We start from the raw sequence: 21,562 nt of genomic DNA, 5'->3' as shown, positions 1-21,562 counted from the left end.
CCCCCCCCCGTGCTGATTCAGCTGAGTCTACATTTCCCACGCCTGCTTTGCTGCTGGAAACTGCGCAGTTTGTGTGCCCAGGCGTCCCTCCAAGGCAGGGACAGGCTGTTTTTGTCGAGGATTAACCGGGCAGGGTCGGGCGACTCCTCATCGTTGCCGATCACCAGGTAAGATTTGCCGACTTGGAGGTGGAGGCAGCGGCATGCCAGGTCCTGCTCAGGCACCCAGAGCGGCTGCTCGCCCCGCCGAATGGGCACCCGGCGCTGGCGGTAGACGGTGAGGACCGAGGCTGTGAACTGCCACCACGTGCCCGACTTCTCCATGGACAACAGCTGCGCACGGAGAACTGGCAGGGGCAGAAAAAGGAAGAAATGACCCTTGGGAAGTCGCAACATGATGTTGCCCTGCAGCTATGGCGTCACACACACAAGGCTTATACTGAGTGAGATGGTTGGTTCACCTCCATCAGTATTGTCTACACTGATTGGCTGTCGCTCTCCAGGGATTCAGGCAGAGGACCATTCCTGGCCCTACCTGGAGATGCCTGGGATTGAACATGGGACCTTTCACCCCCTTTGTAAGTTGTTCTGTTCTTCCCTCCCCAGAAGCTGGAGCATCTCCTGGCCCCCATTTTCAAGCCTGTGATGTCATTGCTGGGCATGTCATCCCTTGCAAAACAAATACCCAATACTTTCCAGAAGGCTTGTGCTTCCAGCAATGATGTGCAGATAGTGGGAACTATGTCATGAACAAGCCTGCACATCTCACCTTACATTTTCCTTTAAAGGTGGGGTTTCCCAGGGTTTCCCATTTCAAAACTATAATCTTTCCTACAGTTAGGATAGTTCATGGCCATAGGGCTCCCTGGCTGGTTTTTTTTGGGGGGGGGGGAGGAGAAAAGGTGAATTACAAAATTGTAGAGTTGGAAGGGACCACCCTCCTGCTATTTAGGAATCTTTTGCCCAACATGGGGTTCGAACCCACGAACCTGAGATTGAGAGTCTGATGCTCTACCCAATGAGCTATGTCAGAGGTCTCTGGCATCGCTTCTGGGTTCAACCTCCTTTTCGCTCATTTGTAAAGAACAACTTCACACAGAGAGGTTGGTGGCAGAGAGCTGAAAGGGTGTGGGGAGCTGCGGTTTCAGACACGAGTGTGAATTACCATAATCCTTTTTGCAGTAGTTCCTCAGGTTCATCTGGACACGTCCTCGCGGTGGCTTACAGTGGGTCTGACATTCAGTACCTATTGAATGGATCAGGTTAGGCTGGTGTAAAACCACCTCCCAAATAAACCCTCCAGCAAAATGACATTTCCCTCCCCTGCCCACTCCTTCCTTCTCACCTGCATTCCACTCCTGTGGCGGGGCGACTGTCGTTGTCATCACTTCCTGGATCCCTGTGGGAGGGAAGATATAGAAGAAGCCATTCGATTTTGATTTTTTAAAGTAAAGAACATTCCTCGCCCAGAAGACAGAAAAACTTGGTGAGACAAGAATTCTGGGAACTGTAGTTTGTTAAGTGTTCTGTGAACTGCAGCTCTGTGAGGGGTAAACTACAGTTCTTGGGATTACCATATTTTTTGCTCTATAAGACGCACCAGACCACAAGCCACACCTAGTTTTTGGAGGAGGAAAACAAGAAAAAATATATTCTGAATTTCAGAAGCCAGAACAGCAAGACGGATCACTGTGCAGTGAAAGCAGCAATCCCTCTTGCTGTTCTGGCTTCTGGGATAGCTGCGCAGCCTGCATTCGCTCCGTAAGATGCACACACATTTCCCCTTACTTTTTAGGAGGGAAAAAGTGAGTCTTATAGAGCAAAAAATACAGTATTTGGGGGCAGCCATGTGCTTTAAATGCACGGCATGTCTGCAGCTAAGTCTAGCTGCACCAACTTGTTTTTAGATCAGTTATTCTGCCTTTGATTACAGAATGATGAAGAACTTGTCACTCACAGTATTCCTCAGCTCTATGCTGGATTCCATGATTTGACCGGGTGTTACCCACACCCTCCCCACCCAAACTGATGCTGACCACCCTCAGTATTGCACATGAGACCTCAAGAGAATATTATTATTTTTAGTAATGAATCACCCACACCCGAATTGAATGACGCTGCTGGAAGGCCAGAGCCTGGCTATCTCACATGCTTCAGCATCAGTTCCATTACAGATGGGATCTTTACACTACCTATGAAGTTATTTCCTGATATAGCATCGCCTGCAGAAAGATAAAAGATCAAAGGTTTTCTGGAACACATGTGCTTCCACAGCTATGACCTCATTTCCTGTTTTAGCAACTACTTGGAGGCAGAGCCTCTCAAAGCGCCTTCTCATTCCAGAACAGTGACAGAAAGGTTATTGGAGGGGCTTTCCGTTCACCACCATTGGTAGGATATTCTTCTTCTTCTGCATTATACATTTAAAGCTGCACCATACCCCTTTAAACAGTCAGGGCTTGCCCCAAAGGATCCTGGGAACTGTAGTTTGCTAAGGATGCGGAGGGTTGTTAAGGAACCTCTGTTCCAGACCCTCCAAGTGTCTCTATTTTCCAAGAACAGTCCCTGATTTAGAGAAGCTGTCCTGGTTTAATTTGATCCCAGAATGTCCCACTTTTCCTTAGGACGTCCCTATTTTCATTGGAGAAATGTTGAGGGTACAGAGTAGGGTTGCCATATTTCAAAAAGTGAAAATCCAGACACAAAAGTTGTCGAGCCTTTTTTTTTTTGCTGACATAGGTGTTGCCATACGCTCGCATTTCCCCAGACATTTCAGCGGTTTCCGCCCGGACACTGTTTCCGACGCCAATTTGCCGGCTATGTCAGAGAAATTACGGACATATGGTAACCGTAGTACAGAGTTTTCCAACCCCTGAGCCATTTGAAGGCAGCCTGTGTATGGAAGTTGTTTTTTTTTTAATGTTAATGTTTTATACTCCACCCAGTCAGATGGGTGGGGTATGAATAGTAAAATTATTATTATGGAATGGGACGTCCCAATTTTCATCAGAGAAATGTTGGAGGGTATGCTATTCCCCTCAGAGAGCTACAATTCCCAGAGTTCACAGGGAAGAAGGCTTGACTGTTAAACCACCCTGGGTCTTGTTGCTTTGTGAGGGGAATAAAGGTAAAGGTAAAGGGACCCCTGACCATTAGGTCCAGTCGTGACTGACTCAGAGGTTGCGGCACTCATCTCACTTTATTGGCCGAGGGAGCCAGCGTACAGCTTCCTGGTCATGTGGCCAGCATGACTAAACCTGCTTCTGGCGAACCAAAAGCAGCGCACGGAAATGTTGTTTACCTTCCCGCTGGAGTGGTACCTATTTATCTAATTGCACTTCACGTGCTTTCGAACTACTAGTTTGGCAGAAGCAGGGACCGAGCAATGGGAGCTCACCCCGTCGCGGGGATTCGAACCACCAACCTTCTGATCAGCAAGTCCTAGGCTCTGTGAGGAGAATAGAGGCCTCTTTAAAACTCAGCATCCTTAACAAACTACACTTTCCAAGATTGTTTGGGGGAAGTCATGACTGTTTAAAATGGTATGATACTGAGATAGATAGATGATAGATAGATAGATGATAGATAGATAGAGATAGTGCTGATGAGGCCTTATTGCATTAGGCTCTTTATTCAACAACAACAACAAAATATATCAAAGCAACATTACAGCAACATAAAATACAAACAGAGAAAATCAATTAAAAGCCAAATTGAAGAAAATAACACATGGCACAAAATTCCTAAAATACTCACCCAGCAATGCCATAAGGAAGACAATTCCTACCTCACCCCACTAAAAGATGAGCTGTGCAATAGAGGCTAATTTAACCACCCAAAGCTTGGGTAAATAAAAATGTCTTACTCTGGCTCCTAAAAATTGACAATGACAATGCGAGTCGTGGTTCCCTGGAGACAGCATCCCACAAATGGGCAACCACTGAAAAATATAGTCGCTGATATATTACTACACTGGGATCAGGCGAAAGATAGGGCTAGCTTATGAAACTTTTAATATAGAAAAGGATATTGCCTTGGTACCATATTGAACAGAATACAGCAGTGAGGTGGCGGCAGCAACTTTATTGAGTTTTCAAAACTTCAAAAAGACCCAGTTAAGGTAAAACATTCTCAGTTGTAGGTTATGCTAACATAAAAACAAACTCATAATATAACATAAGGTGAAATATATACAGCGGACAAATATTAAGGATGCACCGCTTACAGCGTGCATACTTTATTTTAATTCCAAGAATTTATATTTTCATTTCCTGTGCAGGATTTAAATACCTTGCACTGGAGAAGTTTCATATATACTCCAGTTCTGAAATCTTTATGATAAGAGAATGTCTTGGGATGTGTCCATGTGTTTAAGCCTTCCCCCCCACCCTCCACCGCAGCCGAGGTACAGCACTAACCACTATTCTTTATAGATACTATTGTGTTAGATTACAAAATGTCTGGTCACTGAAGAGGATTTTATGTTGAATGTGCCTGGATGATTCCTTTAAGGAGCACTTACATTTAACAGGCATTTGGCCCATAAGCAGATTATAGGACTGCATTCTTAATATTTGCCTGTAGTGTATATTTTATTTTATGGAATATTTAAAGTTTATCTTTATGTTTGTACAACCTACAAATTCAGTACATAACGTACAATTGAGTGCTTTACTTTAACTTAATCTTTTGGAAGTTGTATTTTGTTACCGAGAGTGGAACTTTTCCCCCTGTTTTTGAGGGTGTTTTGTTTTTGTTTTGTTTTTAAGACTTTCTGTTTTTATTGTACTGAAAACCATATGCAGATGCCCACAACCAGGCACTGGGTAGAAAATAAAGGGTCCCAAGATGTAGTCTATGTTACGGACGTGTTAAGTGCTCCTACTCAGTTTCCCAGCCAGTCTGCCATCCCCCCCATAGGATACTCTATTCTATTTTTTCCTCCCAACAGGATTTATTGTCATTTCCCCCCAACCATCAGGCTATGTCCACATTAGCAGCTTGAAATGCACCGATGCCAAGCCCCTCTCACTGCATTTCAAGACTTTCTTTTAAAAATTTGCTGTACACACCAGCGAGGGGGAGAGGATGTCTTCATCTGATGCTTGTTCCCTGCTTTGTTTCCCCATGCCTGCAACAGCCCCCACCCCCACCGCAACTCCAACGAAGATGTCATCTGCACATGTGCAATAGCTATCTTTGACGTACACACCTCAGCTCAACTGTGGCTTACGTTTTCAAACCAGATGGCAGCTGGTTTGAGGAAAATGCATCAACAGTGATGTTTCTCAAGAAGCTACAAGGCGCATATGGATTGTGGCTAACGTTATGTGTACTTGGCTTCAGACGCTAGCTGTGGGTGTGCACTGGAGCTGGAGTAAACTGTAATATTGTACGTACACAGCCTCAGTCAGCATTCTGTGGCTACTGAGCGTGCCCAGTCCCCATTGGGGTGTTTTGTGGGGTGTGTGTCTCTGTTAGCCTCCCCCCCTCCCCGCACTTCATATCGCACTTCTGCAAAAGGCTGCTGAAACCACTCTGTTCAGCACGGGTGATACCATTTTGGGTACGCAAGCATCAGTACTCAGTTCTGAACATCCAGAAATGGAGGTTTCTGACCTCCAGGAGTTAAGCAGCGGCTCAGATGGGTGTCATAGCCGTTTTGACTGAACCGTCATGAACGGCTGGTTCTAAGCAGGATTCAGGAAAAGTGGCCGCACTTACGCATGCAGGGGGCATGGGCGCTTCGGCTTTGCTGGAAACCTGGAGCACAGCGGTTGCAGGTCAGGCCGGTGACTCCATTCTTGCACTGGCACTGCCCTGTCGTCTGGTTGCAAATGGTGCCAACCGCACCAATGGGATGACACTGGCAGGCTGAAGAGGGAACAAAATGGGGAGATGGTGTTAGTGGCTTAGAATGCTGAGAGCTTCTCTGAATCTGGTCTGCCCCTCCCTCTCCCAGCATGGTCTTCTGAGAAGGTGCCATTGTTAGTTACTCCAATGCTGTGTAGACTTTCTCACTGTTGTGCCCCAGGCGGAGGGCCTGTTAACACTCTCTCTCCTCTCCACCACCCCTCCTGCCACACACAACTTAGGTAAAGGTTATAAGTCTCAAGTTGTAGACTCCAAAATCGAAAGGGTTCAGACATGCCTATGCTACCACTGTAAATATCACGGCATTCCCCACCCAAGGAACTCTAATGAGAAAGCTCAAGGATCTCTGAGAATTCTGAGGACTTTCATAAAACTACATTTCCGAAGATGCCCTGGTGGAAGAAGCCATGAAGGTCACATCAACTTACACAGAAGATAGCTGAAGGACTTTTCCCTCCGTGGAAGGGGGAAGGTTGCTAACTTGACTTGTGATCTTCAGGTTTTGAAGATATAACACTGACAGAGGTAGCATACTGTTTTTAAAAAAAATAAATTTCTTTATATCCTACCTTTTCTCCAAAGAGAACAAGGTGGTGTACATGGTTCTCCCCTTCATTTAATTCCCCACAACAGCCCTGTGAGGTGGGTTAGGTGCTGACAGCCTCCAAGATAGTTCCTCCCACGTGCTGAGATCCTGAGAGAATACCCCCTACAACGTGGATTGTTCAATTCTGACATGCCTTCAGAATGTGGCAAACAGTGGAAACAGCCCAGCTCATATCATGTGAGATGTCAAAAACAAAGGGACGAAGCTGTGCTCAGGAGCAAATGGAGGAAGGGGTGTATGGCTCTAGGGACCACTCACTGAACTGCCCACCCCAAACGCACTAACAAGCTTCCACGCCAGTGGTGACTGCAGAAATACAGTGGGTTGCTCTTACTTAATGGATTTCTGATGGTGAAATCCAGATTAAATATGGAAAATAATGTGGGCTGGTGCTTTGATGATGCCAACATTAAAAAAAGAAAAGTATGTGCATGCACAGTATTCATTCCACGATAAACACCCATCTAGTAGCAGCCTAACTCTCATTGATTCTCCCTAATTCGAAGTGTGGCCATTTTAGGGGAGCAGGAGATCAAAATTCCCTGAAACCTTACACAGATACAATTTTTTCCAGAATTCCGGGCAGCGTGAGGGACAAATAAATCCAGGCTGTCAGGAGGCTGTGCCCTCACTTTCTCTTATTTCCCTTGTGGCTTTTTGGACAGGGCTAAGCCCACCCAGGTACGTCCCCTTCATTTGTCTGCTGTTTTCGGGCTCCACTGGTGTGTTGCCCCTACAAACCCCACTCACCTTTACAGGCCTTGCTGCTCTCCATGGGCCTGCTGAGGTCGCGCTTGAAGCCTGGCAGGCAGTACTGGCAGTGGCGCCCTGCCGTGTGGTGGCGGCAGTTCAAGCAGATCCCACCACTTCGGCGCCCCGAGAGTTCGTAGAGCTCCATGCTGAACCGGCAGCGGTGGGAGTGGAGGTGGCAGTCGCAAGCTGAGGACGCAGGAAAGGGGTCTGTCAGCTCTGCCAGCTGCCCCCTCCCAACCCTGTGGAAATCTCTTCCCCACCCAAGAACCCCCATCACCCCCTGCACCCCTGGAGCCCCTCACCTCTGTAGATGCATGCCCCAGTCCCCAGTTTCTCCTTGAACAAAGGCCGGCCCTGCCAGTAGTCAGGGTACACCTTTGTCCGAGAGCCTGGATTATAATAGTGTTTGTCTGCACCAGTGAAAATGGTCCAATACTCTAAACCATGGGTGGAGAAACTTGTTCATCCTGAGGGCTACATTCTCTTCTAGGCAACCACCCAGGGGCCACAAATTAGTGGTGGGCGGGGCCAGAAGCAAAAGTGGGTGGAGCAATGAATGTTAAGTATTCTTTTGTACAGTGGCTTGTTTCTTCACACGCTCGCATACCTCTGCCTTCCTTTCATCCAGGCAAGCAAGAAGCAAGGACACATTCTAGCCAGGCAAAAACACCCAAGGAGGGGTGGAAAGCAGGGCAAGTGGGATGTGTGCTTGGGGAGTGGGTGTGGCCTGGAGAAAGCCCCAGGGGCCAGGTTGAGAGGCCTGGAGGGCCACATCTGGCTCCCCTGGCCTGAGATTCCCAATCTCTGCCCAGTTGGTAGAGCATGAGACTCAGGGTCATGGCTTGTAGCCCCACATTGGGCAAAAGGATCCCTTCATAGCTGGGGATTGGACTAGAAATCAGTGGTTCCCAATTTTTTTATGGCCATGCCCCACCTAAGCATCTCTAAAATCCTGATGCCCCCCTCCCCGTGACATATAATTGTTATTATTCAAAAAGTGAACTCCTATTCACGTGGAGGAAGCCTAAAAGGCCATTAACTGTTAATAACTCATTCTCAAACAGCCCCCCTTAAAAATTAAATTGTCCCTCTGTGGGATGATCCTTGCAGTCTTGTCCAACTCTACAGTTCTGTGATACATGGAATTGTGCTGCAAAAGCCCTCAAGGCTGTTAAACGTGGTTGTAAGAATGTGAGCAGGGCTACGATCTAATACACAAAGCTAAATCTTGGAAGAGGGGGCCCAAGGAAACTTGGGCCACAATCACACCGTAAATTTAAAATGCTGTGATGCCACAGCCATGGCTACCCCCATGGAATTATGGGAGCAGTAGCTGCTTAAGGGCTGTTCAGAGACCCCTATTGCCCTCACAGGACTACAATTCCCAAAGTTCCCTGTGAAGAGGGATTGATTGTTAAGCCCCTCTGAGAACCGCCGCTCTGGAGAGGAAACCCACTCAGACACGGACCAGGAAAATTTGTGCCTAGAAATGTGGATGAGCTCTAAATGAGCAGCCCAGCCCGGCTGTGGACACACAGTAACTCTCGGCCTTGCACGCTCAGCCTCTCCCTCTGCCTCACCCACACACTCATGCGCGTCTTTGGGGGTCGCCCGCTGCCAGGGCCTGTCCCAGTAGAAGGCTTTGCAGGTGTCGCACTCCAGCCCGGCTGTGTTGTGGCGGCACTCGCACTGGGGCGCCCCTCCGTCCCGGCCGGCTGTGCACCGCGAGGCGTGTCCATTGCATTTGCACCGGGCCCCAACCTGCAGCTCGGCCACTCCGTAGGACGCCTCCTTCCTCCGCAACCCCAGCGTCCGTGTCGGGTGCATGCGGTCAAACGACACGCGGAGGTCGGTGGCTGTGACCCAGTCCTGGAGCACGGGGCTGTACTCAAACATCCTGGCAGAGGGACGGCCTGCCAGGGGCATAAAGGCCACCAGCCCCCCAGTCAGAGGCTTGGGGGCCGTTTGGGCTTCGACACAAGCCGCCTCGTGCTCCATGGCCTTCAGGATGGCGGTGGTTGGTGGCAAATGGTAACGCCGCCGGCAGTGGGTGGAGAAGAACTGGAAGGGCACCCAGGTGCGCCCGTAGTCCATCGACTTGTAAATTGCAAGGGATTCTGGCCGTGGGGAGCAGAACCGCAGAGCCACGTAGAGAACTTCCACCCGGCGCCCTAGAGCCAAAGTCAGTGTAGCGTTAGCCGCCGGCTGGGACCACCAGCAAGTGGCGCTGCCCTCGGCGTCGGTGAGGAACTCTGGCAAGTGGGCGTTTTCTTTGCAGCGCTGGCAGAATTTCGAGGCTGGGTCGGCAGAGTCTCGGAAGGCGCACAGTCGTCCGGGAGGGTTCCCGCACGTGCTGGATGCTTCCACCAGGCGCCCTGAGGCCACTTCGGAGAGTTCAGGGAGGCAGTAGTGCGGGTGATGGTTGGCATCGTAGCAGGGATCGCGAGGGTCCGACGCCAGGCCCAGGAGGAATGGGAGGAAAACTGCAAAGCCCCATGGGAAGTGAAGCATCTCTAGGGGGGCAGGAGGGGAATGAGCCAAGAGTTGAAAGCTAACTATACATCACCTGGAAAAGAAGGAGGGAGATAATGGTTGTAGTTGGACTGCTGTTGACAATCAGGGAAGAAGAAAAGGTCACAATTGTTATGTATAATTGCTTAATTCACACAGAAATGGAGAATACCTGAATGTGTATTGCTGAAGGCTTTAACCTGGGGATTTCCCAGGAGTTATATTAAGCTTTCTGAGCTCCTAGATGGGTTGATAATTAACTATCATTGTTCTTTGCTAGTTCTGATGAGGTGTTTAACTTTAGATCACATGGGAGGCTATTGAACTACAAATTTGCCACCTTGGAAGGGTGGTGGCTGTAGTCTTTGTTCTCAGGCTCTGTGGGAGTAAGGATATGAAAGTGAGCCTCTCTGGAATGTGACTGCCACTCCAGGCTAAAGGGAGAGAGAAATTTGTTTCTAGGTCGGTTTGGAATTATCTTTTGTTTCTTATAAGATGCTGAGCCTGTGCCGAACATGCACAAGATATTGTATGGAATTATTTGGATGTATCTTTAATGTTTTTGTTCTGTTTTGAAGAAAGTTCTGCACTTAAAGCTTGAATCAAACTTACGGATATAGACAATGTATTATAGCAAAAGGAGTCAGTTTTCATGCATCCAGTTGCTTCACGCTACGCGATATTAATATCTGCAGTAACAACCATCTCTCCCCATTCTGTCTAGTTTACCCCCACTATTTCTCCAACAACGTAGAGCTTTCCTAGACTGGTGCCTTTTTGAGGGTATATTCTGCAACATGTCCCTGATGCAGTAATAGTGGTGTATTCATCCTGGACCATCCACACATCTTTCTGCTTTATTAGTTGTGCAGTGATGCTCCCCCAAAGTTATCATGCCATTGCCATCTGGGGGAGGGTACTCTATAGGATGGGCGTAGCCAGGATTTTTGTGGGGGGGGCAGGCCTTTTGTTGGAGGGGGCAGAACCTCAGTTTGCTATGTATTTTATTGGTTTTTATTGATTGGGGGGTAGCTGCTCCCCCCGGCTAAGCCCATGCACAATAGCACAACAAAAGCCAGAGGCAGGAATGACTGGAACATTTCTGGTATAATTAGCTGCAGGATTTCAGCAGGAAGCTATGGGACATGCATGGATTGGAAACAGAGCAGTATGTCTGCCCCAAAACTTATGCAGGTGCAAACAGTTTTGAAAGTGGGATTGTGTATGACCACCTGATACCATCATGAGATGGATGCCCACAGGGGCCCAATTCCATCCTTTCCCCACTTTTTCTCTCTCTCATCCTCTTAAGGACTACTATATGTAAAACGCAATAAATGTGAGGCTGTTATTCTGCTGCATGCAATCTAACCCCCCCCCCCAACATCTCACTCCTCTTGCAAAATGCCACATTTTCCTAATGTTCAAAGTACAATATTTTGCCACTGGGAAAATGTGACCCATGGAGCTACGGTTCCCAGAATTCCCTGCGAAGAGGACTGTTAAACTACTCTGTCAATTGTAGCTCTGTGAGGGGGATCTGTGGTCTCCTGAGAACTCTTCAGCACCCTTAACAAACTTCCCACAATTCTTTGGGGGAAGCCAGGACTGCTTAAAGCGGTATGATACTGCTAAATACACAGGGTATTTGTAGAAGCCCCAAAATAGGATGCCCCTGCGGGTGGCCACTCCCTGGTAATCACTAGTAGGGAGGTGAATTTGTGTGCGCACACACACACACCCTGCAAGTTGTTGCTGCACCTGTTCTTTGCTCTGTGATCATTCATGGAACAATAATTCACACACACACATATCTCAACGACCCGCTTCAATCTAGAAACTAGGCCCAAAGAGCCAAATAGATGAGAATTTAATGAGCATGAGAAACTAACTTTAAACCCCCTTTTCACAGTAGAGGCACGAATGGGAATTAACCCAGTCCCAAGGGCTGGGGGTGGGGGAGAGAAATAAAGGGAGGAGGTAATAAGCAATGAGGGGTTGCATCTGGTTATTAGTGTGTGGGTGTGGGTGTGGAGAGAGAGGAGGGTATAACTTGAGAGCGGTGTGCGTCCAAAAATAAATGACTGCTCAAGGAGTGCTAATTTGTGGGATTATGATAAGCCAAAATTCTCAATTTTCCCTGCGTGCCAGCACAGCTGGGGGTTGAGTAAACATATTAGTTCCCCAAGGAGGCCACAACCATTGCACTTCAGGGCAGAAAAAAAGTATGGAGGGTGAGAGGAAATGGAGAAAAATTTGTCCCCTCTCTATGGGGCAGCGGCAGGCTTCTTTTAGCAACGACCAAACCTAGGGATCGAGGAGTCCTCGTCTGTGGGTTAGGATAGGTCAGATTTTCAATTTTCTCTGTGTTCCTTATTGATCCTTAAAAAGGTAAAGGGACCCCTGACCATTAGGTCCAGTCGTGGCCGACTCTGGGGTTGCGGCGCTCATCTCGCTTTATTGGCTGAGGGAGCCGGCGTACAGCTTCCGGGTCATGTGGCCAGCATGACTAAGCCGCTTCTGGAGAACCAGAGCAGCGCACAGAAATGCCTTTTACCTTCCTGCCAGAGCGGTACCTATTTATCTACTTGCACTTTGACGTGCTTTTGAACTGCTAGGTTGGCAGGAGCAGGGACTGAGCAACGGGAGCTCACCCCGTTGCGGGGATTCGAACCGCTTGACCTTCTGATCAGCAAGTCCTAGGCTCTGTGGTTTAACCCACAGCACCACCTTCGTCCCTCAGGGTTAAAACCAGAAGGAAATGCTGCCTGGCTTATTCTTATGGCAACCTAAAAGCAACACGACAGGCTAATAATTTGATTACAACACTTTATATAGCGACTAAATTGTATCTTCATTCAGAGTCAAGTGGCATACAATATATACAAGGTAACACCAACTAATGTGACTTCAGAGAATTTCCCAAAGTAGGGGATTTTTTCGATGGTCTATCAAACAGAGAATGATTCAAGCTTGAGGCAACATGCCTTCCAAAATAAGTATAAAGTCCAAACCACAGCACAGATATGCCTGGTTATATTCATGACTTATTCATATATTTAGCAGTGAACATGCTGAAAGAAGTCGGAGCTCCAGAGGCAGTAGCAGGGTAGTGACGCTCAGATAGGCATAACCCCAGATTTTTGTGTTCGCAACACAGGGGGTCTTGGCTGGCTTATTCTTATGCCTAACACCAGCTTGTTGATTAATGTGAACCAGATTGTGCCTGGCTGTCATTGTTCATTATTTGTCATTTTGTTTGTGTGTGTGTGTGTGTGTGTGTGTGTGTTGCTGTTGTTTTTAAATAAAGGCAAGCAACACACAAAACACATTCATTTGACAAGTTTTGACATGTACCATCCACATATCACTACCAATATTTAAATCTCCAGCTGTGACATAACTTGCACCCAAAGACCCAGTGAAGATATATCTTAGGGGTTCCAGATACACCCACACCTAACTCACAGATGATATCATTGTAATTCTATCTAGTGCTTCCTAACTTGCTCAGTACGGTCCTCCAGATGTTGCTGGACTACATATTCCACCGTCCCTGGCCATTAACCATGCTGGCTGGGCCTGATGATGGGTGCTGGAGTCCAAACAACATCTTGGGGGGCCACAGGTTCCCCATTCCTGGCAATCCAGGCCGAGGGAAGACTAATAATGCTTTCCAGGCAGAGCACATCTGCTCCTACAAGATTCCTTCTTTACATGTGTCCATACAACATTTTGCAGCCATTCGTACATGCAGAAAGAAGTAAAGCTGCCAACTTTTTAATTTAGAGATGCTGACCATATAACCATGCCAGCTGGAAACAACCTGTGGGAGAGGTCAGAGGAAGAATCAGGGCAACAGCTGGCTGATCAGAGGGCAGGGCTTGTAGGAAGCTGGCAGGGTTACCACTGAATGCATAGCCAAAAAATGAGAAAATATACCCACCCCAAGAGTTGACACATTTGCACAAAATTTGCATGTGTACAGATGCAAAGTTAGAAATAACAGGCATCATTTAAATAGAAATAAAATACAGCATAGTGAGGGAGATTGTGACCTAGTGTCCTCTGTGCCTTCTCAGTTTGCTGCCCTGGTGCTGCTAACTTTTAATGGGAAACTTCAAGACCCCTCCTGCTCGCCTTTCTGGGGGTTCTTCAACCTTTCAAACAGGAGGCCAAATAGTAGGACACATGCCCCCCCCCCCCGGAACAAAGGCAGAAGCTGATTGGTTAGGGAGTGGAGCCAGCAGGAGCCAGGGCAAAACTTCGCAGGTCTGGAGGGCTGGAACAGAGCTAGGATGGAATCTGGAAAGAGCAAGACTGTAAGGCAAAATCACGAACCCTAAACTAGAGCAATATCTAACAGGCCATTTGATGGGTAATACCTGGCAAAAATCCAGAGTTAATGAACTTTCCAGATTCCCAAACTGGACCCCTGGAAGAACACGGTTATCCTCGTCTAACCAAACGCCTTTAGGAGATACTAAATGCACTTTTAGTGTGTCATTTTTGTAAAAACACGCAATGTGTGGGGATTAGAGAAGACACTATAAGCCACAAACTGTGAAATCTGTGATTGACTGCTTTGGGGTGTGTTTTTATTTTATTTTATGACAGTCCTGAATAAGGTTTGAGATTCAAGTGAGACAGTCAATTATGGGATGGGCTGAGGCGCTGATGGAGGTCTGGCGACCCTAGAAGCCTGATCTCCTGTTTCTTCTCCCTTGATAGGGGATAATCCTTGGAAGAGAGGAAAGTGATGCCTCTGTCTTGTCTCTGATTTCTCCCCCCTCACACACACTAATCACTAATTGCCTGGGGGGCTTTGATTGCGGAGCATTCCTCAGCCACCAGGGAGGTCTCTTCTGTCTCCTGCAGTGTGTGTGGCTCCTTCTCACTGACTGGCAGGCAGTTCCTTGTTCCCAGGCACGGTTGCACCCCCATCCCCATAATCTTCCCCTCTTCAGCAAGGATTGCTTTTGTAATTTCTCCCATGGAGGTCTAGGGGTCTGACATGTGTTGGAACTGGCCATCCACGTGGATTTAAAAAAAAACACCCCAAAATCCCAAGAGAGTAATGAGTAGGAGTCTGCTCTGCAATAACTTTCCTGAAATTGGATGACCAGGCTCTAGCCAGAAATGGGGTGACAAGGGGACCCTAAAGTACACCATTGTGTGTGTTTGTCTGTGTGTGTGAGAGAGAGAGACAGACAGACAGAGAGAGAGATATTCAGAACAGCCAGAACATAAATAACACCTAATCCGTCTGCAGTGATTTAATTGGATTAAATATGAATATAATCAAACCGTATTTAGTCACACTTAAAAGCAAGCACTCGGCAGTCATCCCACCGAATTTTAATTATTTATTTATTTGGCATATCTACAGCTCAACTTTCATCATGGCTGTGGCTCAGTGTGGTTGCATTTGTACTTTGTATGCAAATAGTCACAGGTTCAAGCCCAGCTAAAGCATCCATGCCAGAGTAACAATGTAACTTCCTTACAAAGAAATTAGGATGAATGCTTATTAAATAGCCAATGCCATCTAATCTCCTTGCAAAAAGAATTCAGGATAAATGCTCGATAAACAGGTTGTCTGGAAGCAGCCTGATTCAGTACAAGGCAGATTTCTAGGTCCCTAATAGATTCCAGTAGCATACAACACTTAGGTGACAATACACAAGGATACAAAATCAGCTAAAAGCAATCAAAACTATTAATCCACATCACAATTAGAGCAGCGGCAAGAAACACAAGATTACAAAAGCTGCCATACTCTCAGTCAGTAAATGCTCTTGATGCTACGCAAATGCCTGAGCAAATGGATAAGTCTTTACATGCTAAAAAAACTGACAGAAGCATCTCAATCAAAAATACTTTCACAAGCGGAGAGCCACCACCAAGAAGCCCCAAAGTGTAAATGTAATATGTGGGGTCTGAGTTGAAAAGTAATCGCAGTTCCAATTGACATCGCTAGTTGGTGCTTGTGATAACAGAGCTGTATAAGATACACCAAAGAAAGTGGAAGTGTGCTGTTTAGCTTGTTTTTTTAGTTGCTCCGTTAATAGTTTCTTTTTTATATAAATTTTAATTGTTTGCTGATGATTTGTTCATTATTCGATACAATTTGTGTTGTATTTGTGATGTTCTACTATGTCATTGTTATTTATTGTTTGCAAGCTGCTTTGCGAGTCGTGTGAATGAAAAGCAGCACAGGAATATAGTAAATCGAATCAATCAGTTATTTGCTTCTCATCAGCCCCGAGTGCGGGTCTCCCTCCTTCCTGCACAGCGCATACAACAAGACCTTACAGTGCACATCTCCCAGCAAAGGGACACAGAGATGATCTTCCTCTACTAGTTTAATGGCCATGAAACACTGGCTGGCAGGAGCTGATTTACTTTGCATTGAACAGCTTCTCATTTGTTCCTTTTCTGCCTTGCTCCTCTTCCATGAGGGAACTTAAGATTGAGTTTTCCAGACAGGCACTGACTAGCCCCAAAGACCCACTCAGTTTCGGCAGTTTTGTAGCATCATGCAGGCCTTGCCTTGAGCTCAAGGTGGTGCACCTGGTTCTGCTCCCTATTTCATCCTCACTACAACTCTGCGAGGTATGTTAGGCCGAGAGACACCAACTGGCCCAAAGTCCCCCTTTGTGCTTCATGACTGAATGGGGATTTTTACATTCTGGTGTCCTGGGTCCTAACTCAACACTCCAACCAGCAAACGACATGAAAAAGCAATCACTGGCCCCCAAGTGCTCGCAAGCTAAATGGAAGCAGGAGGAGCAGAAAGAAAGAAAACCAGAGGAGAAATGTCTCTGAGCATGTGCAGAGTGCATTTCTATTGCCAGGCAGGAAACACAACTGCTTCCTACACTCTTTGGCTGGGGTGTGTGTGTGTGTGTGTGTGTGTGTGAGGAAGTGTGGTTTTCAAGCTGTGTTGTGTGCTGCTGCTGCTGCTGCTACTGGAGTGAGTCCCCCTCTTTTTAAAGGAATGAATCACAGGTATTCCCCATTAGTCTCGACCAGTACAACTGCTGTTCTGTTCTTTTTTGCATGCTTCAAATGCTCCGCATAAAAGCCGTCCCTCTCCCTTTCCACTGCAAAGGGCGAAACGTCCCAAATTCGATTTTACGCCCCTCTCTGAAACTCTAAACATCCCCACTGACAACCGTTCTGTCTTCACACCTGCCATGGAGGGGCAGGGAAGGGGAAAAAAACACTTAAAAGCTGAGTCTGGGGTGTGGGCGGATGTTGGCGGCTCTATCATTATGGTTGAAAAACTGGCACAGCCACTAAAGAGAGAGAAGGAACCAATTTATTCTTCCTGTTGTTGTTGTTGTTGTTGTTGTTGTTGTTGTTGTTGTTGTTGTTATTATTATTATTACAGCTCCTTCTCCTGCACCCCGCTCCTTCCAGTAGCAAAGGCTATTTTGACAAATTGGAAAAAAGGGGTTTCGAAAACATCTGGAACTTCAATAAATCATTTGTCAAACACAAAAGAAAAGCTGTTGTTTTAGGGAGGGATGTGAGGATGCAGCGTTGCCAACTAACCCCCCAAGTTTCTGCAAAACAAGAGAACTCAAATTTCTGTGGGGTGAGGGAACGGGAAGCATTAGGTACTATCTGATATCTGCTGAAGCCCAATTCACACAACTCAATTCACACAACCAAACGGGTGCAGCCTGTCTGGACTCGATACAAATGCAACCAGCAACCAAAGGAGCATTTCTGGCATCTCCTGGAAACCACCCAGACAAAAGCTGATCTGCGCACATATATTTTTGAAAGCCTTCCTTGTTTGGTTTTAACTCAAGAGGCCGGAGTGCTGCTCCAGGGCAGTCATTCAACAGCCGCTCCCAAGAATTTAGCCCCCAAAGTTGTTTTCAAAGGTAGTGTTCCAAACATGAAACTCTTTTGCAAAGGCTCAGCCTGGAGACACATGATGCAATAATAAGAATGAAAGGGACACTGAGCATGGACAGAGCGCTATTTGCACACCACTCTGTAACTATGAAAGTTCATGCAAACCTGAAACAACAGGTGAGGGAGACGGCACAACTTTTAGAAAGGCTCCAACTTTATTGTTCAACTTTCCTTCAAGGAGGCATATATATATATATATATATATATATATATATATATATATGCGCACACACTCCTCAATTTTATAATCACAGCAAGCCTGTTAGGTGGATTCATCTGCAACAGAGAGAGAGTGACTGACCTAAGGTCAATTTGTAATTTTCATGGCAGATCCTCGTTTGACATGAACCCCTGTAATTTCTCTCTCTTAGAAAGTAACTCATTTAAAACATCTCCATCCCACCACCAGCAAGTAGATTTCCATTTCTGTTAGTAGTGTTGATTCAAGGGACTTTGGCATTTGAAGCTGCTTTATCTCATGCTCCCTTACACTATAGCTTTCTTGGGAATGAATGAATTTCCTTTCAAGTTCTGGCTGTGAAAGAGATCTTAGTCCCTGCATGGGGCACTTTTCCCCACAGACTGGGAGAAACAGGCCCTTCCCAAAGGGTTTGGGGGAAGATGTAAGAGATGGCTCAAACTCTATCACCGTGCAGGATAAAAATTACTTTTGCTGCTGCTGCCCTCACCCCATATCTTCTTGTATGTGGGGAGAAAGGGAATTATCTATCTCCTTTCCCTAAGTCACACAACTTTAGCCACAATCCACATCTATCCAATAATTTCTTATGAAGTACTGCATTCTGAGGTGTTTCCCACACTAAACCAGACAGAGGGCCTTCTCGGTAGTGGCACCTTCCCTGTGGAATGCCCACCCTTCAGATGTCAAGGAGATAAAGAATTACACGACTTTTAGAAGACATCTAAAGGCAACCCTGTATCAGGAGGTTTTTAATGCTTGATGTTTTCAGATATGCTGTAAGACTCCCAGAGTAGCTGGGGAAACCCAGACAAATGGGCGTGGTATAAATGATAAAAATTATTATTAACATAACAAACCAGCTCCAGTTCGAACTGAGAAAAAAACACACAACCTTGCTATGTTTTAAGCCAGTGCAGTTATGTAAACGCAGCCAAGAAATTAATCGGGGCGTTTTTGGGACCCATCCTGCTTTAGAGATTGACACATCAACAGCACAGCGCTTAAAGCAAACTTAGATAAAGCTGGGCTGGGGGGTTATACTGAAATAAGAAATTCAATTCTCCCAGCCCTACGATGTGGAAGTTGGAGGGGCTGATCCGCCCCTCACATGTTTATTAGATTTTACACTTTGACACTTCTTTCGCATCCCAGAGGCCAGGTGGTTGGAGACATTGCCACCCCAGGAGGGGGTACGGGAAGCATAAATCATGGCTAAAAGCGGCTCCCCCCCCCCCACTATCCACATGACTGCCACCCCCCTCCTCCACCCATTCTTGTACACAGGCCTGGCTCTGTACTAATTCGTTACACATATGTTGCATCACCTTCTCCAAGCATGCAGGGTGTGATGGCTGACGGCTTCAGCTCACAAATCGATCCAGAGTAGCAGAGGTGCCATTTAGAAATGTCTGTGGGAAGGGAATCGCCCTCAAAACTTTCCCGGCCTTTTAAACTGAATGGGAAGAGCTGAGGGGGCATACCCAGGGCCAGATTTAGGTTTGATGAGGCCCTAAGCTACTGAAGGTAATGGGGCCCTTTATATGTCCAGCTGTCCTTTGTCAACGACAAATTGTCGCTGCTTTTTGTGTTGAATATATGCTGTATGGTAATTTATGGACCTAATAGGTATCTAAAGCCATTTGCACATGTTGCCATGCAGAATGTAGGCATCCTATATATAGAAATGAGTAAAGCAGTGATATTTTAGGGAGCAGGCTAGCAGGCGGGGCCCATTACTTACCGGTACATCATAGGAGCCTACACAACACAAAACACTGTTGCTGTATGTGAGTTTTATTTTATTTGGTTTTTTTTATCTTATATTTTTGGAAATGTACATCCAGTTTTTCCCTCTTTAATTTTTGGGGGGGTGCCCAAGAGAGTAGTGTCCTAAGCTATAGCTTGTTTAGCTTATATGTAAATCTGGATACCGCAAACCTTGCCTGCAGAAGGTCTCTGGAAGTTAAATCCTCTCCATCTCTAGCTAGGGCTGGGAAAGACCGCCTATCTGATTTTGCCCAGGCTGCTATCACGGCACCTGCCAAATGTTCCTTGACTACAGCTTCCAACGCTCCTGGCCATTTTGGCTGGGGCTGATGGGCGTTGTAGTTCTACATCTCTGAAGAACACCAAATTGAGGGCAGTGTGGGTGGTTCACCCGCACAGGGCAGCAAGCCGAGGTGGCGCAAAATTGAGAAGATCCATAACTGAGAAGATCCATTTGGGGGAGCCAAATTTGGCCTCACCCAAGGCGCCGTTTTACTAAATATTACCAAAGTCCACCCCTGCACACCGGCTGCCCCAAACCAAGCTAAATGCACCAGCAGTCTGACTCCATATGAGGCAGCTTTCAAGCCTGCTGATGCCTCCCTCTTTGGCGACATAAGCAATGGCAACTCATACTTTGAACACTTGAAACAGGGGAAGTGATTTTTCAAAAGTCACCACAATAATCACATCCATATATTTTAAAGCACTTGGCTGCCCTCAAAGAATCCTGGGAACCGTAGATTATCCTTCACAGAGCTACAATTCCCAGCACCCTTAACAAACTACAGCATTCAGGATTTTTCTTTGGGGGGGGGGAGAGATGTATGGTGTGGAAGTTGTTTTAACATACCGGTAATTCCTTTCTCCCCAGGTTAATCTTCAGGGTAGCCAAGTAATCTGATGAAATTTGCTATGAAACCTCCTGTCTCCCCACCCGGATACCTTGCCTCCCGCTAAACCCGAAGTGGGGAGAAAGAACCTTTAAAGCTGCTGCTATGATATAGAAATAACCTGGCATGCCTCCTTCGGAGAGAAGAATTTCAATGTATTTCCTGGGCAATCTCCTCGTAGATTTCTATTCAGCAGTACTGAAAACCTCACAGTGGGCTTTGGTGTGGTTTTTTGGTGCAACTCTATTAAAGCCAATCTATTCATCACCGCCACCTTTACAATAGCACTCTATGTTGCATATTTGTAATGCAAAGAAACACAGCTTCTGCAGGTTCCCTGTGAAGCACTTTTCAGATTTTGTGCTCAGATTCCTATTATCATTCTAAAGAACTTTCTTTAACCTCTGTTGGGTCAATCAGCCTGAAAGCATCTATGTGAGCTAGGAGATTGCTATTTCCACAGGGCAACTGGGGTTGCTTCCATGGGCTGCTGAGGTCCTCTAGCGTTGCTAAGGCCCTGCATTTCTGCAATTATCTGGAAGTGGAAGCTGAACAGAAGTTCCACACATAATATATATTATCCAGAAATGGCCTTCCCCATGACCAAGATCCTCCGATAATGTTCCCATTCAGCAAAGGTCCTTGGAATTGTTAATTAAAAGTTTCCTTCTTGTAGGTCCAGACTATTTTATTGTTTCCTGATGATGCAATGGCTCCTTCCAGGCTACCAATATTTTCATGTAGGCTTCGTTCACATACCAGCTAATTCAAGTTAGGCAGTTAAAACTGATTGGGAGTTGTCATGCAAACAATTCTGCTTCCCCCCCAAACCGGGTTTTTGGCAACAAATAAAGTGATGAGGAAATTTTACCGCAAACTGTTGGGTAACAATTACTTGATGCAATGAAATATAACTTTCCCACAAACAAATAAGAACAACTGCACAATAAATAACTGATGCCATCTATCCCACCCCCAGTATTTTGTGTAAACAATCAGGAAGGAATGCACAATAAACAGGTTG

At 46.4% G+C, this 21,562-nt stretch overlaps 1 protein-coding gene across 1 annotated transcript in view; it reads right to left on the bottom strand.

Moving 5' to 3' along the window:
• Positions 1-12: 12 nt before the first annotated feature.
• LOC308460746 (netrin-1-like) overlaps positions 13-21,562 on the bottom strand; it is a 38,115-nt gene continuing 16,565 nt past the window's right edge. The window contains exons 4-9 of the mRNA XM_080977264.1: positions 8,814-9,799; positions 7,231-7,419; positions 5,724-5,873; positions 1,345-1,398; positions 1,165-1,245; positions 13-346 (exon numbers count right to left, since the gene is read on the bottom strand). Of these exons, the coding sequence (XP_080833390.1) occupies positions 18-346; positions 1,165-1,245; positions 1,345-1,398; positions 5,724-5,873; positions 7,231-7,419; positions 8,814-9,744 (1,734 nt within the window). The 5' untranslated portion in view covers positions 9,745-9,799 and the 3' untranslated portion in view covers positions 13-17. The remainder of the gene's footprint in view (positions 347-1,164; positions 1,246-1,344; positions 1,399-5,723; positions 5,874-7,230; positions 7,420-8,813; positions 9,800-21,562) is intronic.

Source organism: Podarcis pityusensis, assembly GCF_964106645.2.
Source record: "Podarcis pityusensis genome assembly, chromosome: 13".
NCBI classification, from domain to species: domain Eukaryota; kingdom Metazoa; phylum Chordata; class Lepidosauria; order Squamata; family Lacertidae; genus Podarcis; species Podarcis pityusensis.
Note: the sequence above shows the minus strand (reverse complement) of the source record. Positions and strands in the feature narration are given on the sequence as shown.